This window comes from Mirounga leonina, unplaced genomic scaffold, assembly GCF_011800145.1.
Source record: "Mirounga leonina isolate KUSES-001 unplaced genomic scaffold, KU_Mleo_1.0 Mir_94, whole genome shotgun sequence".
Taxonomy (NCBI): Eukaryota; Metazoa; Chordata; class Mammalia; order Carnivora; family Phocidae; genus Mirounga; species Mirounga leonina.
The window spans coordinates 45,675,415-45,687,121 of NW_023270855.1; the positions used below are offsets into that span (position 1 = coordinate 45,675,415).

Below are 11,707 nucleotides of genomic sequence, written 5' to 3' on the forward strand. Positions count from 1 at the left end.
CTTAGCACCTGCTGAATGCCCAATATGTGCCTACTGAGTATCCGCTGAGTAAATCCCGTGTGCCTGCTGAATTCCTGCTGAACGCTTGCTGAATACACACTGTGTGCCTGCTGAATGCTTGCCAAGTACACACTGTATGCGGGCTAAATGCCTGCTGAATGGGAGCTGTGTGCCCACCAGCAGTCCACATGTGCCTGCTGCCAAGTGCTGCCGAGCACCTGCTCAGTACACACAGTGTGCCTGCTGAACGCCTGCCATCGGAAGAGTGCCCACTGAGCGCCACCATGTGTTCACTGTGCACACACCTCCAGCATCTCAGCAGCAGCCACCACACAGTGAGCATCCATGTGCTGGCCCCATTCTGGATGTGCTACATGCGTTAACCTAAATCTGACCACAGTCCGGCCAGAGACCACTGTGACCCCTGCTTCACAGAGAGGGAGCGGAGCACAGAGAAAGCTCAGCCAGGCCTAAAATCACCCAGGAGGAAGCAAGGAGAAGCCCAGCAGCCGTGGCCCTGCACCAGGCACCAGGTGCTACAGAATCCCCCCACACTTTCTGCACTTCGTTTCCATTTGGCAAATAATAAATATTGACTCTCTCCACGTCCTTGGCCCATAAGGCAGGCCGTGGCTTCCTTGTTTGCGCACCTGGACCCCCATCCGGCCAGCAACACCACGGCCACACCCAGCCAGGGCAAGGCACCCACCTCTGCCCTGGGGTGGGGCTGGATGTGGTAGCAGGAGGCAGGGGAGGGGGTCAGAGACACCCCAGCCAGGACCACGGAGCCATTCCATCTCACAAGCTCCAAGGCAAAGTGGGACTCTCCCACCCCCACCCCTTTCTCTCTGGTTCCCCCATCACAGCCAGGGAGCCTCCACCTTACCCTCCTTCCTCTCACCTCCTGATTAACTCTGTCATTATTACCCTCTAAATGTCCCAAATCAGCTCTCCCTTTGTCCCATGGCCCACCCCAAGCTGCTACATGCCCCCCACTTGCTGTGGGGCAAAAGGACACACACAGGAGGGGCCATGCCTGGGTGTACGCACCCATGGGAACAAACATAATGAATGTCTGGTTTGCAAAAAACCAGGGACAGCCTCCATGATCTTCAACAGATGGATATGAATTGAAGTTCGGCATACAACAGGGTCCTCTATGCCTACATTAAGAAAAACATGGGCCCTGGATTCAGACATAGGTTCAAACCCAACGCCCCCCCTTCCCCCCCCCGCACAGAGAGCCAATCACCTCTCCCACCCGTTTCTCATCTGTGCAACAGAAGAAGCAGCAGGCTTCCTCGTGGGTTACTACAACAACCCACTGGGCATACACACATGGGCTCTACCAAGTCTGGCTCCTACCACTCCCTGCATCTTCATGTCACTCATGCTGCCATCCTGCTGGAACCTTCCATGGCTCCCCATGGCCCACACGCAGGGTCTGGCCTAGGACCCTCCACCACCCGCCCCACCTCCCTCCCAGCTGCTCTGCCCATGCAGCCTACGCTCCTCCAGCACTGTGGCACACGGCTTCAGGAGCCTGGAAGGCTCTGCTCCACCCTGACCAGCTGGCAAACACCCAGAGCAGCATGAGAAGAGAGAAAACGTACAGGGGACTCAGGTCAAATCCCAGCTCACCTGTCCCTAATGCTGTGACACTCTCCAAGCCTCAGTCTCCCCCTCTATAAACCAAGGAGAATACCATCGGCTGCCCGGGGGTGTTACTACCTGTCACTAGGCTTCATGCTTGTAGCTCCTGGAACTGGGGCCTCCACCCGGCCCCTCTGCACCTGCACAGTCCCCGCACATCGAGGGCTGCAAGAGCAGGGCTGCTCAGCCTGAGCACCACAGACACCTGGGGCTGGATCATTCTCTGGGTTGGGGCTGTCCAGGGCACCGCAGGGTGCTGAGCAGCATCTCCAGACTCCACCCACCACATGCCAACGGCATCCTCCCAGCCCGAGTCATGACAACCAAAAATGTCCCCAATGTTGCTAAATGCCCCTAGAGACAGAACTGGCCAGGGTGAGCCCCCTGTGCCACTTGTCTCTGATGCTTCCCTGGCACTGCGCTCAGGCCAGTCTCTCCCCAGACTGGATCCCACCCCTGACATCAGCATGGCATTTTCCAGAGGGTCCCATTTAAAAAGAAATCACTAGCACAACAGTCTCTTAATCTTGACCCCCGAGGTACTTTTGCCTCGTCTCACAGAACAGCACCAGAGGGAGCCCCAGACCCCCGGGCTAAAATCAAAAGCCCCCAGCACAGAAAGCAGCAGAAAAGGGCTGACGTGTAGCCTTCCACAGTGCCTGCAATGGCCCAGCTCTGACCCAGAGAAATCGAATTAACCCCAACCAGGACCAGAAGGCCCACTGCAAAGACAAGAGTCACCTCGCACCATCCCCCAGGCCAGCTTTAGGAACAGTGACAGTGGAACACCTTTCTCAGCTCTATGGACCCACAAACACCACCGTGCCACCAACCGAGGGCTAGACAGCTAGTTCACACCCCTGACCAAGGCCAACCCTCTCCCTCTGCGTGGCACAGCCCTGGTGACCGCAGGGCACAGGACTCCCAGCAAGGCCTGCGTGGCCGGCTTCCCAGGTCCCCACTCAAATTCAGGCTCCCATCTGGATCTGCAGAAGCAGAATCTGGGAGGAGCCCAGAGGCTTCATCCTTTATCTCAGAAATGACAGAACCAGCGCCCACCATCTTCCCGACCTTCCCTGTCGCTCTAAGTCAGCAGGTCTCAAACTGCGGGCAAGACGCATTGTCCTGGGGCCCGCAAACCTTCTACAAAGCTCCAGATGGTAAATATTTTCGCCTCTGCAGGCCATGCGGTCTCTGTCAAAATGACTCAACTCTGCCATAGATAAGACATAAACGAACTGGATGGCCATGTTCTAATAAAACTTTATTTACAAAAACAAGCATAGCTCGCTGAACTCCGGATTAGCGGGTTAAGAAATCAATTTGGTGGGTCCCCACTAGCATTCTACATTAAACAGAAGGGAACGGATTTTATCAGTTTTCCCCCCATGGATGGGGGGCGCTGGACTCCTCGGAGAAAGTTGTTTTGACTTTATGTTTGTTGCTGGGTGCTGGGATGCCACGAAACACTAATTTCTAACCCCAGGTCAGTCAAGGAAGTGAGAAGGCATCTTCGGGACTAAGCCCTCAGTTCCCATGCCTGTCTCTCAGCCAGTGACAACCCCCACCCCCCCGGCCCAGCAAGTGTTTGCTTCAGCCCATTTTCATGTCGTGGGCACAGGCTCAGGAGAGGAGCTGCCATGAATATTGATTTGCTAGGCAGTAGCAGGTGGTCAGGGTGTGCAGAGGTGGGGCCCACCTGCTCTGAGGAATCCAGGAGGCCTTCCTGGACCTGTAGTGTGCATGGAACCAGGGGTGTCTGGGGCTGGGTGTGAGCTTTGGGAGGGGTTCTCTGCACAGGACCTCAGGCTGGTGGGGACACTCGACAGTCACCTATGGGAAGCATGCATGGAAAGGCTGGGAACAGGGCTGAGGCTCCCATGAAAAGCCTCCTCCCAAACGACAACTTAGAAGCTTGCTACTTAGAAGCTTGTCTCTTCCAGGCTGTGGAGGGTTGGAGCACCAGCCTGATCTAGGCAGTGACTTTCAGAGGGAGAAGAGCCATGGGTCACACACAAAGGGGCATGTGATGCACCCCACAGCCGCCACCTCTGTGACAACGGTAGTTACTGGCCAGAAGTATGTATGCCCGGGTCCAAGTCAAAGGAGGAACATGTGCTTAGCTGCAGAAACAATCACATCTCAGAGAAATCAAGGCCCAGGTGGGACCAACGTGCTCTGGCAAGCAACAGAAGGTTCCAGTCTGTGGTTTTAATTCCTTGTTTCAGACACCTTGTATGTGACTGTCTCGGGGCTGGGCACCAACTCTACCTCTTCCCAGCTAGGACACCACTCTGGGCCTCAGTTTCCCCATCTGTATGGTGGGGAAGACAACACCTCCTCTCTGAGGGGGGCTGAGCATCAAGAATCAGGGACTAAGTGAAGGCCACACGGTGCCAGGCAGGGATCAGGAACCAAGAGGGCAAACTTGACCCACTGCCTTAGAATAAACCCTCATCTCGCCCCCAGGCCTTGCTCCTACTATCATCCCTCTGGCTTATTCACCATTGGCTCAGGGCCAGCAATGGGGTGAGGGTCCCCAGTTCCGGACAATGGATGAAGGAAGGGTCCCCTCTAGTCCTCAACGGTAAAGGCCACACGACCTGTATGAGCCGGCCAGAGAAGGACAGATGTGTGCATCTGCAGACAACCCCTAGGCCCACTGTCCCGAGGTGGTTTCAGCAAGGTACCCAGACTCTGCCTTAGCCTGGGGTGGCGGGGAGAGCGACCTGGGGCCACCGTCACAAAGGACCACAAACTGAGCAGTGTAAAACAAAAGGACTTTATTCTCTCTCAGTTCTGGAGACCAGACTTCTGAAATCCAGGTGTGGGCAGGGCCGCATTCCCTCCCGAGGTTCTAGGGGAGGATCTTTCTTGGTCTCTTCCAGCTTCTGGGGGCTCCAGGCATCCTTGGCTCATGGGAGCATCATGCCAGTCTCTGCCTCCGTCATCATCGTCACGTGGCCTTCTCCCGCGTGCGGCTGTGTGTTCTCTTTTTACGAGAACACCAGTCACAAGATTTAGGACCACCCTAAATCCAGGATGATCTCATCTCGAGATCCTTACCCTAGTTTCATCTACAGAGACGTCTTTTCTAAATAAAGTCGCGGCCACGGGTTCTGGGGGTCAGGACATGGACAAATCTTTTTGGAGGCCCCTGTCCTACTCAACCCAGTCCTCAGTGTGCAGCTCACAACCTGGAGAGCGTGAGCCTGCCGGGCTTTCTGGGGGGCGGGAGACGGCTCGCTCCAGCCTCCCAAACAGAGCAGCTCGGGGAGCCCTGCGTGCGTGTGTGCGTGCGGAGGCTGCAGATGGCACTAGACACTTCAAGCAGCCGGCACAGAGGCAAACAGTGCCGAAGCCAGGACTGGGGCCAGGACTGGGGGCGGCCTTCACGCTCTGCGAACCCAAGCCACCGCTGCGCTAGGCCTGCCGCCCAGGGACCCGTTTTCCCCCAGCCTGTGCAGAGCCACCCCCGTAACAGGGGAGGGCCAGGAGAACACCCTCCTTCGGTGCAGCCATAACTGGCAGCCCTGGCTGGGCCACCACGGACTGCTTTGCTTTGTGTGGGGGCTTTTTCTGGCCCAGGTGCCGCTCCCTGGGATGCTTAGCCATCAGTCACACGCAGAGCCTGCTGTGTCCTGAGGCCCTGGCAGGCAGGTGACACACCCCATACTCCCTCCCCTCACTCCCCTACATGAGATCTACCTGCACATCCAGGCAGCTCTGCTGCCCAAGTATCACCCAAAGCCACTAATCCTGGTCACCACCACAGACACCTCCAGGCTCAAGCCACCACTCCCCGATCCCAAACCCAGGTGCCACAGCAACCTCTCACCATCTGCCTGCTTCTCCCCTCATCCCCTGGCCCGTTCAGCCCACAGTCATCTTTGTGAGACATGAAGAGTCCTCAAAGGTTAAACGGACAGTGACCCTATGACCTGGCACCTACCATGTGACCTCCGCTCCGTGGTATCCACTCAAGGGAGAAGAACTGCAGCCACACAAGCTCCTGGGTGCGAATATCCGTGGCAGTGATAGTCACAATGGCCCAAAGGTGAAAACAACCCAAACGTCCATTGATGGATGAATGGCTATATGGAACGTGGCAGGGCCACAAAATGCAGTATTATTCAGCCTTAAAAAGGAAATGACAGACATGCCCAACTGTGAATGTACTTATTGCCACGGAACTGTCCACTTAAAAATGGTGAAGGTGGCGAATTTTATGATCTATATATCTCACCACAAGTTATTTTTTTAATTTTTTTTTTTTTTAAGATTTTATTTTTTTGCGAGAGAGAGAATGAGAGACAGAGAGCATGAGAGGGAGGAGGGTCAGAGGGAGAAGCAGACTCCCTGCCGAGCAGGGAGCCCAATGCAGGACTTGATCCCGGGACTCCAGGATCATGACCTGAGCTGAAGGCAGTCACTTAACCAACTGAGCCACCCAGGCGCCCCTCACCACAAGTTTTTAAAAAGAATGAAACACTGACACACCCTCCAGTGTGGATGAACCTTGAAAACCTCGTGCCAAGTGAGAGAAGCCGGACACAAAAGGCCACGTGGTTCATGATTCCACGTATATAAAATGTCCAGAACAGACAAATCCATGGAGACAGAAAGCAGATGAGTGGGTGCCAGGGGCTGGGGGAGGGGGCATGGGGCTTCCTTTCACACTGATGGAAACGTCCCAAAGTTGACTGGTGATGGTTGCACAACTCTGTGAGCATGCTAAAAACCACTGAATGGTATATTTTAAGTGAGTAGATTTAATGTACTTGGAATTGTATCTCAATAAAGCAAAGGATCAAGACTTTCACCATCACAAACCTTCCCAGGGCCCCTCCCTCAGTGAAATCGAGGGCTCGCCAAGCCACGCCAACCTCACCTCGACTCTCGCTCTATGTGCCAGTCTGTCTTCTGATCTGTCCTCAACCTTGCCAAGCCTTTCCCACTTTAGGGCCTCTGTGCCTGCCTGTCCCTCACCTGAGGCACTCTTCCCCAGTAGGGGGGAGGGGGCTGCATCTCACTGTTGGGGTGTCAACTTCCCACTCTGGCCAGTCCCAGCAAGTCACTCTGTTGCTTCTCTCTGAGAACATCCATTTTGTTCATTTGCAGCAATTCTCTCCTGTCCCCCCTAAAGCCACAATGGCTCCCCAAAACCATGGCCCTCACATGCCCTGGATGCTGCTATTTCCCCAGCACCCAACATGGTCCCTGAACAGTCCCTGAAATGTGCTGCCCCAACCTTACAGGTCAAGATTCTGAGGCCCAGAGAGGTTAAGAGACCTGCCCAAAGTCACACAGCAGAGCACCATGGCCCTCCCTGCACCTCGGGCTCCCCCAACTCTGAGGATAAGAATGGAATACTCATGCACCGACCCTTCTACCCTGCGACTTGAAAGTGGTCTCCCCGACATCACACCTCATCCCCACACCCAACCTGGTCCTTAGGGCTCCTGCCCCTGGGTAAGGTCACAGCATGGATTTATGCATCAGGCTGAACGACTGCGGGCTTTCACATGGTAATGGCGTGCCTATCACCAAGGACTGTAGACTGACACTTGGGCATTCATGGGAAAGAGTAGGTACCAAAGCAGCCATATCCCCGTTTGCAGGTAAAAACTTTGGCATCTATCATAGGGGAAGACTGCAGCCACAGAAGGGCAGGAGGGGAGCCTGGGTTTGCTCACCTGCACCAGGCATTGCAGATTTGCCGCTCGTCACATGCAATAGCCCAAGAGGCCTGGAAAGAGCTTGCTCGTCCTGGTCCCAGGTATAGGAAAAGCCACCAGCCCGTCCAAGACGGCACACCATACAGGTGGGTGCAGAGCTTTGACCTCTATCTGACCAGGTGCAAAGCTTGTACCCCCGCCCCCTCAACATTTCCTCCAACCTGAAGGGTTTTTAGCCTCAGCACTGCTGACTTTTGGGCCTGTGTCACTCTCTGTGGTGGGGGCCATCCATGAATCGTGAGGTGTTGAACAGCATCCCTATTCTGTACCCACTGGATGCCAGGAGCGCCCCTCTCCCCCAGACAAGACAACCAAAATGTCTCCAGACACTGCCTAATGTCTCTGCGGGACAGAATTGCCCTCCATACAAAACACTGCTGTCTCACAAGATCCAGTGTAAGTTCACCTCCGCCCAGGGCTCACGCCCAACTCCCAGTGTAAAGGAAGGCGAGAGAGGGAAGAAAGAGACAGAAAATGGTTACCAAGACCAAGAGAATGGCTGTCTGCATATCTTACAAATCTTTTCTAACTCTATCAATAGATGACATATAAGCAAATGTGCTCTGCATGTTCAATGGAGTATTACTTGGCCATTAAAAGCAACGAAGTTCTCTGATATATGCTACAATGTGGATGAACCTTGAAAATACGCTGAGTGAGAAGCCAGACACAAAAGGCCACAGGTTGTAGGATCCCATATATATGAAATGTCCAGAATAGGTAAATCCATAAAAACAGAAAGCAGATTGGTCGTTGCCAGGGGCTGAGGGAGGGAGGAATGGAGAGTGACTGCACATGGGGATGGGATTTCTTTCGAGAGTGATGAAAAGTGTTCTGGAATTAGACCCTGGTGATGGTTGCACAACTCTGTAAAATACGCTAAACACCACTAATTTTTACACTTTCAACAGGTGAATTATTCAGTACACAAACTATATGTCAATAAAGTTATTATTTTAATGAAATCTTTTTAAAAACAATAATACATTTCCAAATGCAATGCAGAAACCAGACATCCAGTCATGAAAACAGCCATCAACCTAGCATGACCCCCTTCTTCCCGTCACACTACATACACCTACTGCAATGAGACAAGATAAAGTGGACATTCTTGCCCTCAGAAACCCTGACTTATGGGGACACTCAAGGTGCTTGCTTGCTTTCATTCATTCATTCATTCATTCATTCACCAACCATCTCTTCCTCTACATGCTAAGCAAAAACATGAGCTGCTGGAGCAGGAACAGACGGTACCTGGTCAATGGTGAGCACCCCATCAATATGTGCCAAACAAATGCACAAAAATGAAGATACACATTCTAGCCTACGTGGTCATGATCTCACAGAGAAACAGCAACTAATTAGAAAAGAGAATGACCTGAAAATTCCACCTAAAGAATCAGAGACTGAGGCTCTCGTCAAAGAGGTATGTCTGCCTGGGACAGCCAGATCTGAGGCCAAATCCAGAAACCAGCCATATGGGTCTCTGCAGCTCCCATGCAAACCCTCCTCAAGGCCTCAAGATGCAGGACGGGGGGGGGGGGGTCCCGCCACTCTGCAGGAATGCAGCAGAGACTTACTGCCACCTGTGCAAAGCGTACTCTTCTCTTTGACCCACAAGGAAGGACTTGCTAGCCACACCTGACAAATGAGGATACAGAGGCCTAAGGAGCTTGGGACCTCAGTGCAGTCATGTGGCCAGAGAGGTGGGCCCAGGAGAAGAGCCAAGCCTCCAGCTCCTCTCAAGGCCCACAGTAGCTTCCCAGGTGAGGTTAGCAGGTAACCTGGCCTGCCCCTGCACACCAAACACAGCCAGCAACTTGAGGAAGAACTGTCCCTCCACCCTGGCCCTGAGAGGCCAGGAGTCATCTGTGGCCAGCTGTCCCTTGTCTCAGTGGGAGGAACACAACCTGGTCCCCACCATATGGGCTACATGGGGAGGGGGTAGCTGTCTCCACTCCAAGCTCCAGGACGGACCACAATCTGTCTTCCTGACCACCCTCAGGTCCCCACAGGAGAGGGCACCAAAACTTTCCTTCAGATAATCTGAAAGGGAGAAATACCTATCCCACCTCAAGTCTACAAATGAAGATACCTGTCCTTCCTCCAACACCCAGGGAGTGAAGGTACAGGTGACAAAGATGTAGAGACACCCATCCCTTCAGGTAGCAATGATGTGGGGACAGCTGTTCCCCTTAGGTCACAATGATGTGGAGGCACTTTTCCCGCACCAGGTACGAACGATGTGGGAACATCTATCCCCCCCTCCCCAGGTAACAATGATGCTTGCAAGCAGCGCCCAGTTCATACACCTCACAGTATCATCCTGTCTTCCCTAGGTAGCAGTGATATGGAAGCATCTGACCCCCTCAGGTAGCAAGGATGTAGGGACACCTGTCCCTCCTCAAGTAACAATGATGTGGTGGCACCTACTCCCTCCAGGTAGTAATGATGTAGAGGCCACTGTCCCCTCCAAATAATAATGAAATAGTGACACCTATCCCCACCTCCAAGTAGCAATGATGTAGGGACACCTGAACCCTTTCAGGTATCGGTGATGTGGGGGCACCTGGCCCTCCCACGATGCCCGGGGCGTAGGAACACCTGTACCCTCAGGCTGTGCCAAGCCCCGCCCCGCCGCGCGCGCCCCGCCCCCGCCGCGCGCCCCCCGCCCCGTGCACACGCCGGACACGCGCCCCCTCCCTCCCTTCCCGGCCCCGAAGGGTCGGGGCGGACAGCCCCCTTACCCGCGCGGCCCGCGTCAGGCTCAAGTCCTTCATGACCTCCTCGAAGGCCGCTGTCTCCTCTGCCTGCTTCTGGTTGTGCAGCGCGATCTTCTCGCTGAATTTCCGCGGATTGTTCGAAGTCGCCATCTTCTCGCCGCCACCTCCTCCTCCTCCTCCTCCTCCACCTCTTCACCCCCCCGACTCTCCAGTGCCACCGCGCAAGCGCCGACCGGGCTCGCGGGCGGCGGACAGTGCGCAGGCGCCTTGGTGGTCGTGAGCGCGGCGCAGGCGTACGGGAGTGGCGCGCGGCGCGGGGGCGAAAGCGCATGCGCACGCCCCCGCGGCGCGCTCGGGTCCAACAGAGGAGGCGGGGGGTTGGCGGGTGGAAAGAGTAGGGTTTGAGCACATGCGTAGTGCGTAGACTCCTGGCCCGCTGGACAGCGGCCGCTTGGCTATTGGACAAGCATCGGTCGGACGGGCTGGGGCGCTGGAGCCCCCAAGGAGACCGCCGGACCCCAAACCTTCCAAATTACAAGGATGGGGCCAGCAACCCACAAAGACAGGTAGCACCCCGATGCTGAGCCGGGGCTCGGACTAGTTCAGCTTTGAGACCAGTTCAGGGAGTTGCTCATTCATGCATTCATCCATTCAACGAGTATTTATTGAGCGCCTGTATGTGCCAGGCACACTGAGGAAAAGGCGTAGCAAGCAGACGTGGTCCCTGACCTGACGGGGTGCGCAGTTAGGGACGGGGACAGACATAACCAACCAACAAATGACCCAAGAACATTTCTGATGGAGATAATTGTGATGTGGAAAATAAAACTAGGGGCGCCTGGATGCCTCAGTCGGTTAAGAGTCTGCCTTCGGCTCAGGTCATGATCCCAGGGTCCTCTGATCAGCCCCACATCAGGCTCCCTGCTCCGCAGGGAGCATGCTTCTCCCTCTCCTTCTGCCTGCTGTTCCCCCTGCTTGTGCTCTGTGTGTGTCAAATAAATAAATAAAATCTTAAAGAAAAAAGAAAGAAAGAAAAGAAAACTAGTAATGGACTAGCAGGATATTGATGATAGGGAGGGAGGCTCCTGGCCACCACTGTCAGGGAAGTAGGGGGTGGCATTTGAGCTGAGGCCTGAACCTTGTCAGCAGCCCCCACAGCCCCAAATCCCAGGCATCATCTTTAACATCTTGCTTTCCCTATCACCTTACATTTGACCAGTTTCTACTCTCTGGATCCTTAAGCCTGAAGGAACACAAGTTTGACATGGGGTGCTATAGGAAAGGTTCAGAAATCGCAACTAGACTAGATCCAGCAGTGAAGAGGATAGCAGTGTCTTCCCAGTGGCAGGTGGGGGACCCAGGGAAACAAGAAAGGTTCTGACATCTAACTGTCCCTTCCCAAGCAGAGGGACCATGACCACCAATATCAAAGGTTTATATTCAGAAGGCTCCAGGGATTTCCGGGCATGGACAAGGCGGAAGCCAAAAGGGGCAGCTAGGGAATTGTGGGACAGCTCTAATTGAACAAAAAGCACACTTAAGAAAGAGGAAGGAAGGAAGGAAGGAAGGAAGGAAGGAAGGAAGGAAGGAAGG

General features: G+C 54.4%; 1 protein-coding gene across 3 annotated transcripts in view; it reads right to left on the bottom strand.

Moving 5' to 3' along the window:
* CRTC1 (CREB regulated transcription coactivator 1) overlaps positions 1-10,295 on the bottom strand; it is a 73,107-nt gene extending 62,812 nt beyond the window's left edge. For all 3 annotated transcript variants that reach the window (XM_034997627.1, XM_034997626.1, XM_034997625.1), the window contains exon 1: positions 10,139-10,295. In XM_034997627.1, coding sequence (XP_034853518.1) covers positions 10,139-10,264 — 126 coding nt within the window. In that variant the 5' untranslated portion in view covers positions 10,265-10,295. The remainder of the gene's footprint in view (positions 1-10,138) is intronic.
* Between the last annotated feature and the right edge of the window lie 1,412 nt (positions 10,296-11,707).